General features: G+C 37.2%; 1 protein-coding gene across 4 annotated transcripts in view; it reads left to right on the top strand.

Annotated features, from left to right (window-relative positions):
• The window catches only part of TRAPPC8 (trafficking protein particle complex 8), a 53,020-nt gene extending 35,541 nt beyond the window's left edge, over positions 1–17,479 (top strand). For 2 of the 4 annotated variants that reach the window (XM_032124272.1, XM_032124290.1), the window contains 10 exons: positions 84–231; positions 1,513–1,609; positions 2,066–2,134; positions 2,251–2,291; positions 3,807–3,992; positions 4,513–4,614; positions 11,216–11,263; positions 12,604–12,749; positions 14,322–14,411; positions 16,435–17,479. In XM_032124272.1, coding sequence (XP_031980163.1) covers positions 84–231; positions 1,513–1,609; positions 2,066–2,134; positions 2,251–2,291; positions 3,807–3,992; positions 4,513–4,614; positions 11,216–11,263; positions 12,604–12,749; positions 14,322–14,411; positions 16,435–16,669 — 1,162 coding nt within the window. In that variant the 3' untranslated portion in view covers positions 16,670–17,479. The remainder of the gene's footprint in view (positions 1–83; positions 232–1,512; positions 1,610–2,065; positions 2,135–2,250; positions 2,292–3,806; positions 3,993–4,512; positions 4,615–11,215; positions 11,264–12,603; positions 12,750–14,321; positions 14,412–16,434) is intronic. The other 2 variants (XM_032124282.1, XM_032124298.1) reach the window with 1 other exon arrangement.
• Positions 17,480–21,457: the final 3,978 nt, after the last annotated feature.

Here is a 21,457-nt window from a genome sequence, read left to right as displayed (position 1 = left end):
GGACAGTCCTGGTTGTTCAAAATGTTGTCTTTTTCTTTCTTTTTTTCTTTTCTTTTCTCTCCTCCCCTTCCTCCCTTTCCTAGTCATAGAGTATTAAGGCACACTGCAGTTATTTGTACCAGCCGGTCTCTGCACATTCGGGCTACTGTCTGCCGAAGTAATGCACTTGGGGATGAAGAAGGCAGAGGGGACAACATGTTGCTGTTTGTGGATGTAGAAAATATCAATACTGTAAGTTCTTATTTTTATTAATAATAATACTGTCCTGAAGCTCAGCAGATGTGAGTCACCACTGGAACCAACACTCAAGTAAAAGGTTTTTCTACAGTAACTTTGCAAACACTAAATAAACCTTGCATATTTGTTCATTTCAATTGCTGTTGGAAAGAGTATTAAGTTATACCTCAACTCTCTGGAAGTCTCCTATACTAATCATATTGCAAGACTACAGTTCAGAGTGTTTTTAGGAAGATTTATTCCAAATCGATGAATGTTCTTGATCGCAACTTCCAAGATTGTCTCATTCAGAACTACCTGTGTCCTCTGCAAGCTTTCAGTGAAAACACTAGTAGAATTAGTGGTAATGTCAAAGTCAAAATTTAAGCTCCAATTTGAAGGAAGTTTCTGTGTTTACATTTATCACCAAGCTATAAAGACATTTTTGCTAATATAATCCAAATACAGATATGTCTGTTGTGATCTGTTGACTTACTAAAGCAGATGAAAATACTCAGTTTTTCATACCATGCTAATTTAAATTTACTTATTTTTTTGGTAAAGCTGCTCCCATTTTTTCAGTCACAAAGCAAGGTAACTGAATTGTCTGTTCATAGAATTCATAGACACTTAGTTGGTAATGGAACTGCTGAGCTGATTTGTCATTTTCTTTTAAAGGTGTGTACATTCTGGTTTTTTTCTTCATTTACTGAATATTGTCCACTCCTTTAGGGAGGGAGGAATGTTTTTATAAAGGACTTACCAAGTTAACAATATGAGGCTTAGTTTTCCACTACTACCTCACTCTTTACAAGAAAGGAAGCCAACTCCGAAAGAAACTTTTGATTGTGTCTATATGTAAACCCAAAATAAATAGATCTTGAGTTTCTAGGATTTATGACATAACAATCAGTGCTCCTGAAGTAATCCTAGAAACTAAGTAGCTTTGTGGACAGTGTTCTGCATTGGAGTTAAAAAGCCTTGTTTTTGTTAAAGTCGTTCTTAATCTAAAATACTAGCTTGTGGATCTTTTTCCGGGGGATCCTTATTTCCTCTTTGTGTGGCTTTGTTTACTGGAATTGGAAGTTGCTGTGATCTGGGACTGTTGCTTTACTTTACAGTGGGTCTTCAATCTCTCCTTGTCTCTAAGTATTGTGTGTTATGAATGGTGTGAATAATGAGTTAAATTAAGATTCTAACAGTGCCACCTTGCAGTGAACACTTGCTGTGGAATGTAGCACATCACATCACAATTGTGATTGGTTTTCTTTGACATAACTTTTGTCTCTTCCTTAGAGTGAGACGGGTGTTAAGGAATTTCATATAGTGCAAGTTTCAAGCAATAGCAAGCACTGGAAGCTTCAAAAATCTGTTAACATCTCTGGAGACAAAGGTGTGTATTTTTATGACCAAAATGATGGCAAGTCTAGCTTCTGCCTGATAAAAACAGTTTAAAGAATCTTATAAGGAGCTGAATTTGGCTTTCAGAATAATTAATACCCAAGAACTTGGTCCATTTCAAACATACTAAAGCCCTTCTTTTGTCCGTGTTTCAGGAAACGTATATTTACAGTTAACTTATTCAGACTTAATTAATTTTAAAAACAAGCTTAATTAACAGCTGCATTATTTCTGTGATGTACTGAAATCCATGTCTGGGGTGGCTGATAGCTTTCCTCACAAGAAATACAGTTGTGTTGTGTTGTGTGCAGTTGCTATGACTGATTAGCTGTGCTTGTGTGTCATCAGTGTGTTTCCTATTTGTAAATGTTCAAGACTGACTTTTGTCTAAGGGATCCTGATGATGCTGAGGGTGAAAAACAAATCTTGCCACCTTTTTTTTTTTCAGATACTAAACTCGCTAGCAGAGAGAGAGCAAAGTTATGTTTTAAAGCAGTGAGATGCAAAAACTCAGAAGGTAGGTTCTTTCCTGAATGTGGTAACTTTTTGAGAAAAATACTCTTTTGGATACTGTATGCTGAAGTTGTGACTTCTCATGATGCTAAAATGGTGCTTTCTCTTTTTATCCCTTAGAAAATTACACATTTGCAGATATTGTCTTTGGAAATGAACAGGTAGGTGAATGGGTACAGCGGCATATTTTGTCTTGTGCAAGGTGTCCCTCTCTTGTGAAAGGACAAAGAGGTGGTAAGGTAACCTAGGCTAGCATATAGTCAGGAATATTAGGATCCCAGCTCCACAGTTGAACTACTTTGGGATCACATTGCAGTGCTAGCTTTTTTTCCTAATGCTTTTCCTCCTTTTCAGCTCTTTGGAGTAGTTATTTTTAAATATATCCCAGCCCTCTAGTTTTCTAGTAGAGGTCTGCAGATATCAGATTCTTGTTCTTAATTACACTTGTACTAAGACAGGTTAAAAATTCTAATTACAGCTTACTTGAAAAACTGGAAAACTAATGGATGTTGGTCCCAGAATTTCAAAACTGCTATAGGAGGTTGCAGTCAGTTCAAGAAGTCTGTTTGATTTTTCTAGAAGTTTAGGATTTTAGACTACCACACTCCTCTAATACTTTTAAACATACAGGTATTGAATAATCCTTTCAGCAAATGATCTTGGTACAGCAAATGCTTTTCCAAAACCTGAGGAAAGTAGGCTACTTGCATTAGATCAGCAATCTGTGTAGTGGATTTAGTCAGCTGAATGTCAGATCGCTTATTTTATGGTGAACGTACATCTTTCCTGTATGTATTCAGCTTTTAAAAGCCAAAGAAAACCTATTCACTACCATTTTATTTCATAAGCATAAGATGGTCCTTTGCATTTTTAGAGTTGAAATTTGAGCTGCAGGAACTTTACCTTTCCTTGAGAACAATTTATTACAGTGGGGAGATGGGGAGGGGTGCTCCCTTCTGAGAAGTTGCTCCAAAAGCAGATTGTTTCCCTACCAGTGTTCTGCTAGTGCAATAATTAGCAGCTCTGCAACAGCATATTCTGGAAAAGCTAGCGTTTTTGAAAATGAGGGATTGGGAAGCTAAAGTTGCTTCAGGATACAGTATCATTGCTGTTGCTCTTAAAAACCAGTTTCCTTACCAGGCTTTTGGTGTTGGAGGAGCTTGGCACACATGATGACAAACAGCACAGTACTTCTGTTTGTGCCACGTATCTATGGGGATGTGCTGTGCAGTCTACTATCTGTGCTATTGCTAGCAAAGTGTATGTTCCTAATTTAGATAAATAATTCTAGCTAAGCTGAGGAAAATATTAATAAGCAAAAATGATTTTCATATTACTTAGTTGGATGCTTCAGCTCTCTCTAATAGACTTGATACATCACAGTAGGCTGCTTTGTGATAATAATCAGAGCTCCTGTTTCCAAGTCTGTATTTGTAGTTTTAAACTGGCAAGTTACAGCTCTTGTTTTCCCTATATTACCTTTGACAGCCCTTTAGATAGGGGTGATCTCTAACAGGCCAGGCATGGAAACCAAGGTGTCTGGCATCCTGTAGCTTTACAAAGGGAAGCAAAGCAGGATAATGGAACTGAAATGCTACAGTGATGAGCTCTATTAGAGCAACTTGTGTCAGCTCGCATCCTGTTCTGAACACTTTGTTCCTTTTTTTCTCTTGTAGATAGTAAGTTCAGCCAGTCCTTGTGGAGACTTCTTTTTCCAAAGCTTATCCTCTGAATTTAAAAGAACACATGTGCAATCTCATACTCATGCATCTCAAAGGGCAGTGAAACAATCGTTTGATGAAACAGTCAGGTTGATACAAAGATGCAGTGAAGTGGATTTGAACATTGTGGTACTGTGGAAGGTATGTATGGTTGTGGCCTTTGTGGTAATTTAGACATGAAACATTACAGCTAGAAAACAGTTTAATGTGGCATCCTGAACTTTCAGGCATATGCATATGAAATCCGAATTTTTTTTTCTGGGAACAATCAAATGAACTATAATGATGTAAGAAGAAAAGATAGTTTTAGTATCTGTTACTGTAATAAGTGTCCTTAAATGGTTTTACGTTACTCTGGATACACCCAGTTCTTGTAAGTTCTCTTTTAAAAAAGAAAATTAGGAAATCTTAAACTAAGGGGTTTGTTAATGCTTGCTCTTATAGAACTTTAAGAGTGACCCAGTCTGCTTTGAAGAAAAGGGTCTCATTTACCAGGATGCAGATATTATGAAGTGGAAATTGGCATAAATATGTCATGCTAGCCTCTAAGTTTCGATAAGTACAGCATGTTCCACTTCAGTTAGGGGGCAGTCAGCAATTCTATATTATGAATCTTATGATAGTTTCTGGTCTGCAGATGTCTTTGTATTATATTCTGTAGGCATATGTTGTGGAAGACAACAAGCAGCTTATTTTGGAGGGCCAGCATCATGTTGCCCTTAACACAATTGGGAAGGAGGCCTTTTCATTTCCTCAGAAGCAGGTAATCTACTGTGAAGTTTTCTTTTACAATTGCTTCTTTCTCTAAATGGACTTAATAAATTCTCTAGTATATAAGTGGAAGCTTTTGTATAATCTTAACATCAGATACGTGTTATTACTAAATAATTCAGGCTGACTGACTCCAGCTTTGCTTAGTCTTCTGTATTGAACTAGCCATGCTCAGTTGAAACATGAGAAAAGCAATATGCAAGTAAGTATATTGATGAGCAGTTGTTTGCAGTGAACTGTTCTGTGGTATTTCAGTTAGAACTAGAAACTTGTTAATGGTATTAAAGGTAATGATTATTTCATAACAAAGTAAGATGGTGAAGTTTATAGTTGTTTTGCTTGATGAAAGAAAACACCATCTGTAAGAAACTGGTGGCTGTCTTCTGGTACATGAATTGGTAACAACTATGGAAGTTACAGCTAAGATTCTGTGAAAACTTCTATACTAAATTCAGTTTAGTGTGCAGAATAAGAGGAATCTTGTGCTTGTTTAGTCTTCTCCTGAGCAGCACATTGCTGTTCCTTCTTGTTTTGGTGCCATTCTTATGTTCTTACCAATATTGCAAACATAATATATAGCTTTTAGTGAGCTCTTAAAGTTGCAGGAAAAAGTACTATGTATTAATTTTGTCAAGAAAACAATACAGGACAAATGTCTTCCTATAAATACTATGATATAATGCAAGTAGTGAATTACTCTGAACCTGTGCACTTTGGCTTTGGTTCGTAAGCCTTTAAGTGTTTGTACATTGCTAAGATAATTTTTTCCATTTAGTTCTTTGTGCTATGAAATAAATGGGAATTTGCACACATGGGCTCTAGCTATGCTGAGCAGTACAAGAGGCTGTATTAGTCTAATAACAACTGCCCCCTGATTTTCCTGTCTTAATGTGTATGTAGAAGAGTAGATCACACTGTAGACATCTAAGGTTAGGAGAGAAAATACTGTGAACTTCTGATCTTACTAAGTTCTGTATCTCACAAATGGGTAGGAAGAGAAAATAGAAATGAATCGCATCTGCATCCTAAAATAAATCACTGAATATGGTACGGATAGAAATTTGCATTTCTTGTTGACTGGAATTCTATTTATTTACACCATGTGCAATTTCAAACTAAAGAAAGTAATCCTGCCACCAGCAACAAGGAGGATCCGTAGGTACCCTCAATTTTTTTTGAGGAATATATGCTACTATATTAGCATTCTCTGTCTAAAATCTGTTTCTCATCAGGTTTTGTTGCAACTGTCTTCATATAGATTCTACATTGATTATTGTATTCACTTTCTTCAGCATGAGGAACACACTTCCTTTGAAGCATTCTGTACCTTAGTTGGAAGCAAAAAAGTATCTGCGTTGTCATGCAGTTGAAATCTGGTGTAAGAGTAATTGGTGGTTGGGTATTTTTTCAACAAACACGTAAATTATGTATCCTCATGATAACCAAAGCCCAGAGTTAGCATAGATTTTAAGAACCTGTAATCTCAGGACTTCTAAGAATTGAGAAGCTCATGTACTACTTTTTTTTTTAATTGGGTCTTAACACTGTGAGGAGAGCAGATAAACTGCTCTGAGGTAGGAAGTGAGGTATGATAAATTAATTGATTTGAGACTTTGCAGCAGTTTACTTTATTCAGTCCACATTTCAGAATTAAAATAATTGCTAAAATAGAATTAGATTAGATAGAGAAAATAATATATTTAATCTCTTAAGAATTGCATATTGTCTTTGAATTATCTTGCTTTTGCATTCAAGCAACACAAGCAGTTAAAAGCTGGGGAGGAGTGGTGGTAGAAAATCCCAAACTCAAACTTCTGATTTAATATTTTCGGTATATAGTGTTATCTTTTAAGTCTGTATTTATTCTCTTAAGTCATGAACAGGGTTGGAAACTCTACTCTAGACTGTTCCTGATTTGCCTTGTGCTGACAGTATTGCAGTTGGTTGTTTTCTGAGGACTCAACAGCAGAGGGAGATGGAGGTGCATGCTTCTTACCAACATGTGTGGGTTACCAGTTCATAAATGATACAGGGCTGCTCTGATCTGGGGAAAAAAAAATGAATTGCAGATTCTGAACAGGGTGTCACCTAGGATGCAAGAGTTCACTCTGCATTTAATGCTGAGTTTTATTTGTTACTCCTGTACAGTGACTTTCTTCTTGACTTCTTTTGCTTAGTGCCGTTGTATCCAGCAAACCAATTTTTGTGTCTGGCAGACAGACAGCTATCCCCAACCCAAAGAGCCTCACAATAGGCATGGAGGAAACATGAACAAAATTTCTCTCTGCCCTCCCCTTTATTTCTTTTAGTCCTGTGAGAAATGACTCAAATCTTAGCCAAATTAATCAAATAACCCTGTTGAACAAATTGAGATCGTTTAATTTATATTTTAGTTAAATTCTCGGTACTGGTCGGCTTCTGCTGCATTGTCAGTTACAGTTACAGTCAGATTAACTCTTTGCCAGCTTCTAGAGGTGTACTTTGGATTTACAGAAGCTTCTATTACTGTTCAGGGAAACAAAGCTTCAGTAAAGCGTTGTAGTGAAGACCAGGGGGTTGATATTCTTTGGCACTCTTATGTTTAAATGGTTCCAGCAGTTGCTGGTAGATTGGTAGTTGGGTGAACTGATAAAAAGTCATCCTAATTACGTGTGTAAGGTATTAGACTGCTGACTGAGCCACTGTGATGGGTGGTTACTTCTGCTTAGTTCCTTGTGGGACATCTAATGCCCAGCAGGGAGGTGCAACAGGGTGCAATTATTCCTGTATAGCAGTAGCATAACTTGCTGTAGTATTTGATAAAATCAAGATAAAACCTCTGGTTACAGTGGGGCTTGGGGAAAGGCTAAAATGTTTCTCTGGGTAAAATTTCTATGTGAACCCACATATTAAAAGTGTGAGTAATAGGAAAATTCTATACAAGATCTTTGATGCTCAAATGCATGTGCTCCCTTTTCTTCCCACGTTTGTTCAAAACAGAAGTAGGATTACTAACCTTTTTTCATTCCAACCACTACACTAACTGTGGCTTTAAAGCTGGTTTTCTGTCACTGAATACAAATGTTTCTTATTGTTGTTTACACTAGAGGTTTTTCTGTATAACAAAATAGCACTACTTTTGAGCATAGGCTACTAAACACAGTAGGCCTACCAGGAGAGGTGATGAACTACTTACACCTTTATGTTCTAGAGGTTTGGAGTCATAACATGTAGTATGCTGAAGGAACACTTACAAAATATTGACTTCGTCAAAGCATTTATTTGTTTCATATAGAAATCTCTCTGGATATTACGGAAAACATTTGTCATCCTTCCTTTCATTTGTATTTTTGAAAAAAAAGTCCTTTGGCTAAATGTAGGGGAAAAATGCTAAATGTAGTTTGTTGCCTTGAATCAGAAGGTGCCACAAGTTAATAGTTGTGTTAATAGTCACAGGCAATACCATATGAAGAGAAAAATCACATAAGGTGTTAGTAAAGTGAATCGCTTTGAATAGATCTATTTCAGGCCAAGTAATAAAAACCTCACTTAAAAAATCAGCTGAGTATTTGTAAATCATGGCTGGTTTTTTGGACAATGATTGTGCTGTAGGTTCTGTTTCTGTTCTGAAATGTGCTTTCTGGAACCAGGTAGTTTTAACTGAAGGTAAATTTAAGATTGCATCTGAAATACAGCTATTCTGTCTCTTCTTCTTGACCTCTCTACCTTAAATTAGTGAAAGGACAAAAACTTGAAATGCATTAAACATCCAGTCACACTCGGGGCTGTTGATTAATATTATTTCTTATTGCTCTCTCCCCTGTTTTTCTAATCTGGTGAATTCAATCCAGAAGATTCCAAAGGAAAAGTGCAGTGTAATATGGTGGGATGGAAGTAATAGTGTGGTACCTAGGGCATTTGCCACACTTCTGGTTTGCCAAGATTTCACACCAATGGAAGGTGAGAAGCAGCCTAGAGGTTTGTCATTTGAATGTTGGCGTGTTGGGAGTAGCTTCCATCCTTTTCAGGTGTGCTTCAGGACTGCACTTGGTGTTCTTCTGGGCTGCACACTTTGTCCTGTGAATTAGACCAGCACTAGCATAAGGTAAAATCCATAAAATGTGAAAAGGATGGATGCAGGCTTTCTGGCAGTATTTCACTTCAGAGAGGATAATTTTTGGTAACTCTGCTTCTTAAAATACATGGAGCTAGTGAGTCAGCAACAGTTTGGTTGGAAGCAGGAATTCTTGAAATGTAGAAGAGGGTAGGGTTTAAGTAACTGCTTTTCCTAACTATTACTGGAAGTGACATCTTTTGCTAGTTCAGGATTTTTTTTACAGAATACATGGGGGAGATGCTTGAATAAAACAGAGATTGTTGGAATGGATTTAAGACTTTCCTTAAACCACCTCAGTAGGGAAAAAGCAAAGTTCTTAAGGGTAAATCAACATAAAGAGCTGAAATAAGCATTTTTCACTCCGTTGTATCAATTAAGGTAGCAGATACAGTACCAGTTTGGGAGGACTGGCTTATATTGTTGTCATAAATTAAATATTCCAAATAGTTGCAACTTTTGATCTGCTGCTTTACTCATTATGGACTTCAGAGCTGATGGTATCTGTTTTCAAATGTATTATTCTTGGTGTCAGTAAAGTACTATTCCTGGAGTTGTCATTTCTGTAGTTGAGAGCTAGAATGAGTATCGATGAGTCACATGTTGAAGGAAGCAACTTAAAACTGAGGTTTTAAAATGGAAGTTCTCAGGTCTAAAATGGGAAAGGGAGAAAAGCACATCACTTAGATGTCTCACTCTTATTCTACTGCTTTCATATATTCTGCTTTTACTTCTGCTTAGCTTCATTCAGGAGTTTGCTGTTTAGGTTTTCTTCCATGCTGTGCATATTGGTCCCCCCTATTTGCCTGAGCATGTCAGTAATTCTTTTGGCTATGTGTGACTTGTGGTTTATGGTGCAAATATCCTGATTTTCCATACCACTTGGAAATCAAATTGTGGTGCTTACCTTCTTCTGGTGTGCTTAAGAGCACATTGACCCAGCCTTTAAGATTATTGTTTATGAAACTGAAAACTTTAAGTTGTGTAATATTAGGTATAAAAATCTTTTAAAGTGACTGTATGTGAAGATACTATCACTTCTGTCCATCTGGTGGAAAGGAAGAACTTTTCAATTTGGAAATGCATTCAGAGATATTAAAGAATGTATTATGGGTAGATCTGTCTATTACGTCTATTAAAAGATGCTTTGAATGGTTTAAATGTTGCCTTTTCAACTTACAGCTAAGTATAATTGCAGGAGAGATTTGAAACCTGTGTAACCATTTCAGAAGTGTATACAGGGATGATCTGTAGCTATTTCAAAATAGCAAAATATCAGACTCTAAAGGTTGAGACTTTTTTGTAACACAAATAAGTGAAGATGTTGAGATTATTCTACAGGAAACAGCAATCTTGTGTTTGAGTGTGTTTGTTTGAAGCTGGCCTTTGTAAATGGCTTTGGGCAACAAGAAGCTTTCTAAAAATGGAAAACAACTTTCCAAGCACCAGTTGTGCAGTTTGTAGCTCTTGGAACCTAACTGAGGGAGCATTGTCATTCTAGTGCTACTGCCTGTTGTGTATTTTTAGTCAAAACCCAAAAAGCTTTAAAATGCAGGTATAAAATGTAAAACAGTAACAAAAACACCCCCCCCCCCCTTCCAATCCCTTACAAAGTCTCTTCCAGTCAAGCCTCTCTACCTCTACCAGTTTGTATGGATGAGACACTCAAATTACACCATAACTGTTTTTTAAAGGAACAATCCTAACCATTGATGTGGCTTTCTTGTATACAGTTTTTGCTGGATACTGGAGCTTGTGATGCTTCTGGCGGCTTTGCAAAGAACCACTCTGGGTCAGCAAGCAGTTTTTAGGCGTCAGAATTTCTGTTTTCCTTTTAAAAGGCAATACTCCACTTGGGCTGATAATCTAGGAGTTCAGCAACAAAATATCACCTGTTTCGTTCTTGATTTGTCTTTTGCTTTGTTTCTAAGTATAAGGCTGTTACTGCTTGGTGTATATTCTTGAAGGGAGGCTACAGGTGCCAAGTAGATATGGGCTTTTGGTTTGGGTTTTTTTAAGCCTTGATCCAATTTCACAAGCTCCAGAGTAGGGCAGAAGTTTAATGCATCCTTAAACTAAGCATTTATTAGCTGTCTCTAGGTAGCTTTCTGTTCTGTGTGCACATCTTGGCTACCATTTTGAAGTGTTTAATTCTTTCCTGAACCATTCATTAGGTAAGAGAATCATGGGCTAAATGTCATATCTTAGCCTTTGTTCGAGGTACACAGTCACATAAAGCCTAGAGTTTGAGCAGCTGAACTTGGAGAGACAGACATCTTTTCTGACTCTGACACCCAGAGGCTGGCTGGAATTAAGATTTAGCTCTGCTGGTAAATGATTAATTTTTCTGCTTTCCAGTCCTTCAACAGAGGTGTAATATTAGAACTAAAGGTTTGAAATATTAACAGCAGTCTGCACTTTCACCAGTAAATGTTCCTGCTGCATTTCATGATGTTCTTGTCTACTTGTAGAGGTAAATATTCGTATTTGTCTTTTGTAGGGTTTTAAAAAAATACTCGTGAATTCTGATTGGGAGGACTTGGAACAGGTAATTGACTCTAGGGCAAACTACAGTGTGTAGGATATTGCTGTGTGGTTGAAGGCAGCCTTGAAAATTGGTTGGACTATTATCTGAGGGGAGAGAATAATTTAAATGAAAACCTGTAATAATCTCTGCTGTGTTTCATGCTGTCAGTTTGCATTGTTAGATAGGGTAGGATAGAAACACCAAATTCATTCAACACTTAAAATATATTTTATTGTTACTGTGGAATATCTCTTTTTCCTCTCAAATTACTTTTTGAGGAAACTACATTTCCTTTTGAAGGAAAGACTTGCAAGCCTGTTAAAACATTTGGTGTCTTCCTGGTATTATCAGCACAGTGACTAAGGTGTTCATACATGTTTCTGAATGCCCAGTGTGTTTGGTTTTTAAGTCAGGTTTCATTGCCTGTAGTGTTTCTTTTCAACTTAGAAGGTACAATCTATCTTCTTTTAATGAAACGTATTAACTTTATTACACTGTACCAACTTACTGGTGGCTTTTTAAAAATATTTTTTCATGTTTTTAGTAGGCAGTCACATTTACTGCTGCAATTTCTTTTTTTCTTTTAAAGATAGATTTTCTGCAGAATAGGTTCATAAGTAAATACTAAAGAACAGCCCCTGCCTAAAAAAATCCTGTTCACAAACCAGATTAGATGATGTTGGACAGAAATGTTGCACCAAATGCAGGCTGGTTGCAGCTTCCTGTATCACTTAATTTCTTCTGCTTCAGAAACTCATTCTATCCAAAGGGTTAGGGGGAATCCCAAGTAGTGTGTCAGTGCTTGTCTTGGGCTTTCAGCTGGGGGCAAAGGTAACTTTCATATCTGCAAGTGCTCGTTAAGCAATTTCAAAGATACTCTGTTATTAAATCCTTCTGTCAGTGTTAACATGTTCCTATAAATTTCTGTTTGCTTTATTTTGGATCTGTTCTGGGAAACTTGTGCATTGACTTTCCTGTTTTGAACTTCCTGGGGCAGGTGATGAATTTTTTTGTTGTTAGGTACAGCTGCTGAACAGGGAACAGTGTAAATGCTGTCCCTTTTCCCTAGAAGCCAAGCCCAAGCACTAGCAAACCACTGCAACAATAGTGTGCTTTTGTGAAGCTTGCACAGATAATGTTTTCACAAGCAACTGTGAGATCTGTCTCAAAAGAAGGTGGTAGATAAATTGTGTCAGTTCCTCATCCAGCATGCTTAAATACAAACCACGTTGGAAAAAAATGTGAGCTTCATGATGCTGCAGACTTGTTTCCCTTATGAGCTATAGTTCATAATGGAAAATTGTAACTGGATTTCTTGTACCTTATGTTATGTTTTGAATGTTATTCTGAATTTCTTTCAGGAGCTACCAGAAACGGTTCTCTTAAAGTTTTTTCGACCAGAAAACACACCAGTACCTGCAAGACCAACACCAGAGCAGCTTTCTAATCTTATTAAGACAAGTCTTCATTATCCAGAGTCTTTCAATCATTCTTTTCATCAAAAAAGGTTAGTGGAACATTACCTTTAGAAACTTTAGAAATATTGTTAATTGGGCATAAATCCTTTTGAGAGATGCTATGTGGCTTATGATATAAAAGTCTGATATGCAAGTGTGAAATCTTGTTCAATTTTTAAACTCACTGCTTCAGAATTTTACAGGTGAAATGAAAGTTTCATGTAAAAGAAAAACCAGGCTGTAATAACATAGCTCACAGTTGTAACATTAACAAGTAACTTTATCAAACTTACTGAAAGAAAAATAGTCTGCACCCTTTGTGTTTATTTTTGTTGTCAGAATATACACTGTGATATCTTTGAGAAGCCAGACAGAAAGATAGATGTACTTTTAGGCCAAAGGAACTGTTATGTCTACAGCATCTCACTTGCCAAGATTAGCTGCATGTGGTTCTGACTTACGTCAGAAGGAAAGATGGTAACAGTTCAGATCATTGAGGCTTGTCTCCTGGAAGAATATCAGAATTAACCTCTGTTAAAAAGCCCGCTGCTAGAGTGAATTAGTTGGAGCCTGTAAAATCCACCAGTTTTTCAAAATTGGAATGATATGAACAAAGCCCCCTGGCTTAAGTTCTGAACATTAAATGAGTTGTACTTGAAACATGAAGATACGTATTTAGGCTTGAGTTGTTTTATCTGAAAACTCTACTGTGTTACAGTTTTTTTATAGCAGGTTAATGTAAGTTGTCAAAGAAAGGGATTTGTTGCTAAAATCTAACATCTAAATGTTTTATAAGGTGCTATATATTAATGACAGTGATAAAGCATGCATTATCCCTGTAAGACATTCACCTCTTATTGGGTATAGTTGCTAATTGTTCTTCTTTTACAATTCAAGTTTAGGATATTTAAACTGTTAAGCAGTGGCAAGGAATTCCAGTGACACAAATCACTTACTGAATACACACAGCTGTTTCAGCTGCAGTAGTTTGTGTTCCTGCCTGTCAATTTCTTGGGGTCTTTCTTGCTGCAGCATTATTTATAGAAACAATAATAGTAATTGTGAACAAAAAGTATCAATTAACTGTATTAGTTTTATTGAGGATAAAGGCCTACATTAAATCCAGATGTGCATATGCTGTCTGTTCTGTTTGGGCACTGCTCAGGCTGTAAGTTAAGGCCCAATGCCAGCAACTCCTCTACAGGAGGCAGTGCAGAAGAAAAGTATCCCGTCAAAATGTGCCAACCAGAAATTCAGAAAATAGCATACTGGACCATGTTTTCCCATTCTGAAATGTCTCTTGTCACACAAGCAGAGTTCCTGTAAACTGAGGTAGTATTTACGCTTTCACTGTCCTTTCTCAGCTCTATGAAAGGAGATGGTAACTTCACTTGGCCCAAATGAGCCAATGCTGTTTGCCTTAATTGCCAACTTTTATTACAAATAGCTCTAGCCAGCGTAAGTGATTATATTGCTGCCTACGCTGTCTTGACTCTGGCATAATTGACAACTACATAAAAATTCCATGTTACTGGAATTCATTTTAACTATTTAAGGGTATAATTAAGACTATCCAAAATAAGATTATTTTTCCTTTAATACGAAACTGTTTCTCTTCGCAGCCTCTGTCTGGTACCTGTCACTCTCCTACTTTCCAATTGTTCCCAGGCTGTTGTAGATGTGATGATCGATTTGCGGCATAAACCAACAAGGTAGTGTGCAAATGTTAATCAAGCAATATTTAAGAACCCTTCCTAGCTTGGGGAGTCTTGTAATGTTTTAACTATATTGAATATCTAGAATAGGATTTTTTTCAACAGTGGCTTCTTTGAAAGAATGGAAGTTGATAAAGGGGTTCATATAGTTAACTGCGAGTCTTCAGTCTCAACTTTGCTAAGACAGGGCCTTTAATTGTGACTCTTGAATAGTTAAAACTCTGCAGATCTTTTCTAGAAAAAGGGAAGTGCTTTTCAACTACTGAAATAGGAGCTTCATCAGCCTTTATTAAACATAAGTTGTTGGGTTTTCATTTTTAAAACAGAGTAATTTGTAGACAACAGCTTCCTCCTGCAGTTTTGGCTAATTGTAAAATTTCGTAGAACCTTGGATATTTTTAAGACTTCCTCTAAGTTTAGCAGCTGATTCTTATGACCGCCTTTTTGCTTAGAACTGTGGTAGTATGTGTGAAAATGTAGCATTGAGGAAGTGTTTATGAATTGCTTCTAAAAATTTTACTGAAGATTTTTTATGGGATAGAGAATTCAGTACCATGATATCTATACCATTGTAATTCTGCCACTTCAGTTAAAACAAGGCAACTTTAACTCATGGGTAAAGCAGGTGACAGCTCCCCTTCCTCCCTTCTGCCCTCTTAGATATAATACTACCTGGTCTGTTTGCCACCAGGGAGGGGAGAGAGATTGTGAATACATTGAGGAGGGCTTAGTCATGGGGGAACATGGGCTTCTTGTCAACAGTCCATGGAGGGCAAGTAAGATATTAAAAGCCCAGAGCCTAATAAACAGGCTCAGAAATGGAAGACAGAAAATTTAAGTGTGGTTTACTTTTCAGGTACAATTAGGAAGCCATTCACTGATCGGTTTTTTTTTTCACAAGATGGTCATGTTTTGTTACATTGTGAGATGTGTTTTTGGAGGGATGGTGTACTCATGGACCTTGAAACTAGTTAAAAATAAAGAAAACCCCTACACACCCTCTCCTAATGTATTAGTGCAATGTCTCTAAAGCAGTGTATGTCCATGTTGTCTATTCCTGTGTGACATGCAGTCTAATTTAGTTCATGGGATAAGCTTAAGAATACCTTAAATAGGAATTCCTTAAACTCCGACAGTTCAGATCTTGTTACTACATCTAGCGTTAGTGTTACATGCCAGTTATGTAGAAAGCTGAGAAAACACTGAATTCTTCATTATGCATATATGTGTAATTAATGTCCTGTGTGTAGTGTACAGTACATTAGGAACCAAAGAAATGCTTTAAAGATTTGTAATGATTCATCTGAGCTAAGGGAGAGCCACTCTAAGGAGTTTTAAGTGAGTCAGAGAACATTAAAAAATATTTGGTAAGACCCAGAGTTAAATTGAGCTGATAGATGGACATAAGCATCCCTAAACTTACCCAAGGGTATCCCTATGTATCCTGAATCTGCAAATATTTGTGGGGACAGGTGTGTGTGGATATGGATGTAGTAGGAAAGAAGACAGACACATGTGATTTCCACCCCCCCCTTTTTTTTTTTTCTGAAGTTGCATTTAGTATCTTGATAAAATGTTAAGTGGAGTTCTGTCTGTAGCTATGTTGGCAACTGTTAATCCTTGCAAAGTCTAGCTTTGTCTTGCTAGATAAACCTAAAACTCTTAAAGATAAGGAGGGTGTGCAGAACAAAGGCAGCAGTATGCATCTGAGGAAGGCAGTGATTTAAGGGCAGTGATTGTAGGCAAGCAGTCAAAAAGACTCAGCAGCTTCCAAGACATCAAAGACAAATTGCAGTGGGCACTCATCCAAAGAGAGCAAGAAAAGTAACCTAAGTTCCCAGCTCCTGACTTCTGAAAAGAAGTTTTTAGAAAGTACAAATCTTTGTGAGCGTCTGGTGAGGGATACACAGTGCATTCTGAAATCTCGAGAGAACTTGAAGTTGGAGGGAGTCTTGTAAATCGGTAATACATGCTTCAAGTGCAGAGAATTAACATTTTTATCTTTTTTTTTTTTTTTCAGCTCTGAAGCACTAGAAATACATGGATCTTTTACGTGGCTTGGGCAAACACAGTACAAGCTTCAGCTTAAAGGCCAGGAGGTCTATAGCTTGCAGCTCAAGGCTTGCTTCGTTCATACAGGTGTCTATAACCTTGGAACCCCCAGAGTATTTGCCAAGCTCGTGGACCAAGTTACTTTGTTTGAAACAAGTCAGCAGAACTCCATGCCTGCACTGATTATTATCAATAATATCTGACCACTTCCTGGAAAAGAAAAAAAAAGGCACTAAAAGACAAAATAAATGGGATTCTTTTCTTACATTGCTGGTTGACATTTTGCTGCAGTTTTTTTGAAATAGCACCTCAGACATCTAACTTGTTACTAAAGATCGTGTAGAAAAGAAAATAGCAAAATATTCAGATGACTTGTCAGTTTGTTTCTCGATGCAATGCACGCTGGACTGAAAATACGTTCATCCTTTTATAATGTATTTCTTCTCTGGTAATTAAGATACTCATAACATTAAACACTCTAACTCCAGATCTGAACATACTTGTATGTCCAATGCCCTGTCAAAAGTGCAGCTTGACTGCTGTTACAACTTCCAGCATGGTGTGTTAATATTTGTGGCTGTATTAGGATATGGTTCAGGAAGAAAACCTCATTGGCTTTTTCCTGTCTGAAGCCATTAGTCATGGTAAATCCCAACCTTACTGTGAAGTTCAATAAGGTCTCTCAAATCCATTTCTGATTCTCAGTTCTTTGGTTTAAAATTTTGTTCTCATATTTATGGAAACTGGTGACTTTTCAAGGTTTACATAGAAGTCCACCTAGGGTGTTTAAAAAAATAATTTCTTGAACCAGTTTGAGTATTTTCTCATTCATCTCAAAACAGAATGCACTATTTCACAACCATGAGATTGTCATTTAAATTGTCACTTACTTTATTATGTAACTATAACAACTGATCTGTTTAAAAAAAATCTACTCAAGATTTTCAAGAAATGTATTATATTTATAACAAATGTACTGTAAATAGAATAAAGCATACACCATATTCACTGTATGGACTGGTGGCCTTTTTGCTTCCTTTTGTCTACAGCTGTAGTAATCCACAGGTGCTGCTGCTGTCATAGGACACCACTGGTGTATGAAACAGTGCATCTACCTTCTGATGCATTTTATTCTTTCTAGGTAAGATTTCCAATTTTACTTGTATTTGGTACTACTGTGTATGACTGTCTCCAGGACTTTAGACTTCCTGAAAGTCTGGAACCCATTCACAGCACATGACCTTTCACAGTCAAACTTAATAGGACTGTGGATCATGTTGATAAATCAGTAGACTACTGAAATATTCTCTAAAATGAATGTGTTGCTTCAGGGCTTGAGTTCTTTTCTGAGGTTGTATAACTCAAAAGAATAATCTAAAAGATTCTCAGCATTGTAGCCTTAAGCTGTGTCATCATGGCTTTTTCTGTTTCACACCCATTTAGGGAAAGAGAAGGCATATTTGGTGCCATTCAGCTGTGCACAGTAAGCCACAATGTTCTCAGTCACAGTTGGTGTCTATTTTAAGACAGCCTGTCCAAAGCAGGTTATCAAGAACAGACATGGTGAATGAAAAGAAGAGAGACCCTGTAGAAGGAACTGGGCTTGTCTGATGGAGGCTGGAGATGGTACAAATGGCGATTCACAGTGAGATCTGGCCATGGAGCAGTGGCTGGCAGGTAAAAGGCAGGTGAAGATTTGAGAGTCTCTGAATGACGGAGCAGTGAGATGAGATGATGCAGGGCAAAGCAGCTCCTGGACTCCAGACCAAATGTGTGAGCTCTGACGCTCACCTGCACATCTCTGAGCAGTCTGTGATTCATCAGTCTGAGACCCAGCAAGAGCTGTGGGTGTTAGGGGGAGGAGGGTCCTTGGCAACCTGCATTTGTGGATTTCAAATATAACAGTGGAGCTTTTCCTTTCTTGGAATTGCAGTAGCAGTGGTTAGCTGGAGACAAGCTCTTGTCTCTCCTGGTGTGTCATGAGAAATTCTAAGTGTGTCTTTGGGAGTTCTAAAAAACCAAGTTTTACTCTATGATTGCTTAGGAGAGGAGCTAGCATGGTGGTAGAGCTAAGCCTGCCTCTTTAGTGGATTCTCACATGGGAAACTCTGTGTCCACTCTGTGGACTCCCAGTGATGACGGAAAACCTGAGATTAGGTGAATTCTGCCATCTCTTCCATACTTCATGGCATCCTTTGCTAGGGGAATTGAGGTGGTTGTAGGCTGGTTTGCCAAAAATTGCTGAAATGCTGCATTGACAGATTGCTATTTTGTGCAATGCAAATCTGGAGTGATAAAAGGCTTTACAAAGTCAGTCATTGTGAATCCTGTAGGAGATGACTATGATAACATAGCAAGTTCTTGTGCTTTTATTGTCTCAGGCAGCAATCCTCATCTTCTTCCTCAAAAATAGTAGAAATCGTTCTAAATGGAGTATTCCTCTTAGATTTTTAGTATTGTGTACTTGTCCTGGCTGAAACTAAGACAGTACTTTATTCTAAAAATTTTTTGAAGGAATGGTTATGCTGATAAAGCTGTGGAGTTTTTGGAACTTGTTGCCTCATCTTGTAACCTGAACTTTTCTGTACTTCAAAACAGGAAAAACTATCATACCTTTAAATTAATACTTAAATTACTTACGACAGAAACTCACTTTGTCTCTATCTGAAACAACGTTATTAAAATCCTGTCTAAATATTGAGTAATGGAATAATGACTTAACTAGCAATAAATACCTAAAAGTTTGTAGCAAAAAGTGTTAATTGCTTAACTTGTGAACAAAGTTGCCATTTACTTACTCTTGTGGTTGGTGTAATTTTAATTAATTATTGCTGTCTTACTAGAAAAGTGTAAGTTTAAAAGTTCAAATTATATAAGAAATCCATCCATACCATGGTTTAAGACAGGTAATATTCTCCTGATACTCAGCATGCATGAAAACCTCTGCTCTCTGCAGGAGCTGGTTACAGCTCCAGGTTTGGAAGTTTGAAGGTAACTGGTCTTTGTCACACAGCCTGGCTTGATACCAATTAATACAAAATCCACTGAAGTCCCCTTAACTTAAAAACAGTTTCCTGAAGTTTAAAAGCTGCCAGGTTTCTGAAATCATTCGCTTGTCCTGGAAAGACTGTCTGTACAGTGAAACAAGTAGGACTAGACACACAGGGTCAGTGAAAAATTTAGAATGAAAGATGAGGGGAAAGAAAAATAAAATCTTTTTTTATTTCAAAATAATAAAACATTAACTTTCTAAGTAGAAAAAGGACATTGAACCAGTTTCTCCATTGCATTTTAATAACAAGAATTTTTTCCTAAATAAAAGGGAATTTCTCTTATTAGATTTCCCAGAGACTTCCAAAATTTCCACTCAAAATTAATTTTCATCCCATTTTCTTACAGTGATAAATGAGATAAGGGAGTATGTAAAAAATCAAAAGTAAAATCAGAAGCACTGACTGTGATGCCCAAAAATGTTGGCAGTTTTTGGGAAAAGCACCACAGACATGCACTGGGAAGGTTATGGATAAATTGCAGTAACTCTAAAGATGTACCCACTACAATGGCTTTAAAGATAATGCACTATTGTAGAGAGGGAAAATGAACTTATTACTATGTCTAGCAAGAACCTGATACTTGATGGAGGACAGATTCAGCAACTCTTTATATCCTTTTGGTATAATCAAAGATTCAGGTAAAAATAGCAGAGGGGGAAAATAATGTAGGGAGAGGTCAGTTCTGCATTTAGAAACTTACAAATAGAAGGTTTGGAGATCTGTTTCTCCCCCACTGAGTCCTTACATAGCCAAATGGTACTCCTTTTTATCCCTCATGTCAGAGGTCATTGATAATTATTACTGACTCTCAGGATCCAAGCCTTGAAGCTAACAAAGGAAATTAGCACCAATCCACTTTCAGTTTTGACTGTAACTAGTTTTTGTTCAGATACAAATGCTCTAGTGACCTGTGCCTTGAAACATCAGCTTTCCCCCCCCAAAAACTTTAATCTTAGGTTTTTTTACTAAATAACTTTGGACTCCTGGAGTTACATCTCTTCCCTCTGGACAGGGAAGGTACCTAAGCTATTAAGTACAATTCCATGATTTTTTGGAAAAGTTCTTAGTATTAGGAAATTCTACCGTTTCCTGAGGCATAAACTGAGCTACACTTAAATTTCACTTTTGTGACAGGATTTTGCTAAGTCCACCAGCAGAATAGAGAGGTTCAAAGTAACTGTTCTTTGGCAGTCACTCAAATTGTGTGCTGTTCCAAAAGAAATGCATAAGGTTCCAATATAAAAACAGAAGAATTTCATGTTTGGATTCACTGACATAGTTCCTGTTCAGCAGAAATAATACTTGATACCCATGGCCAGTGTGGGTCCCACTGCATAGGTTGTATTTTGAGCTGTTACCAAATTTCTTTCCCTGTGTAACACAGAGACATACATGTATAACTTGTTTGTTAAGATAAAAAGATAATATAGTTAAGTTGGGAGAAAAATTCTGTCAAAGTGCTAGATTGACTGGAAAAATGCCTATGCCTTGGGAAGAAGGATAGTGCATAAATAGAATAATGAAAATTTAAAATAAATAAAGAGGTTTTTATTATTTAAACCTGAGGTCACAATAACCACACAATGTAAAGAATCTTGGTAATACACCAAAGCTTTCTTACTGATCTAAAGTTAAACTTTCCCTTCTCTGACTAAACTACAGAATCAACATTTTCATTATTCTTCAGCTGTAAAGTGTAAGTACAGCTGCCTTACAGAAAAGCCATTACCCTGCCAGTGAGAGTGCCTGGAGGAGAATGGAACCGTGTGGTGCAATGACAGCCAAAGTTGGAGTAATGGGGACAGAACTTTTAATTTAAAAGATTGTCTTCTAATTCAGAATCTACTGTGACACAGAGCTGACTATACCAAAAGTGTCACCCAGCCCAGGTGTATCAGAAGTCAGGTCTCTGAATGAATACAGTAAAGACTCCTGGAT

This window comes from Corvus moneduloides, chromosome 1 (assembly GCF_009650955.1).
Source record: "Corvus moneduloides isolate bCorMon1 chromosome 1, bCorMon1.pri, whole genome shotgun sequence".
In the NCBI taxonomy this organism is placed as follows: domain Eukaryota; kingdom Metazoa; phylum Chordata; class Aves; order Passeriformes; family Corvidae; genus Corvus; species Corvus moneduloides.
The sequence above is the reverse complement of the archived record's forward strand: the minus strand, read 5'-3'. Positions and strand labels throughout refer to the sequence as shown.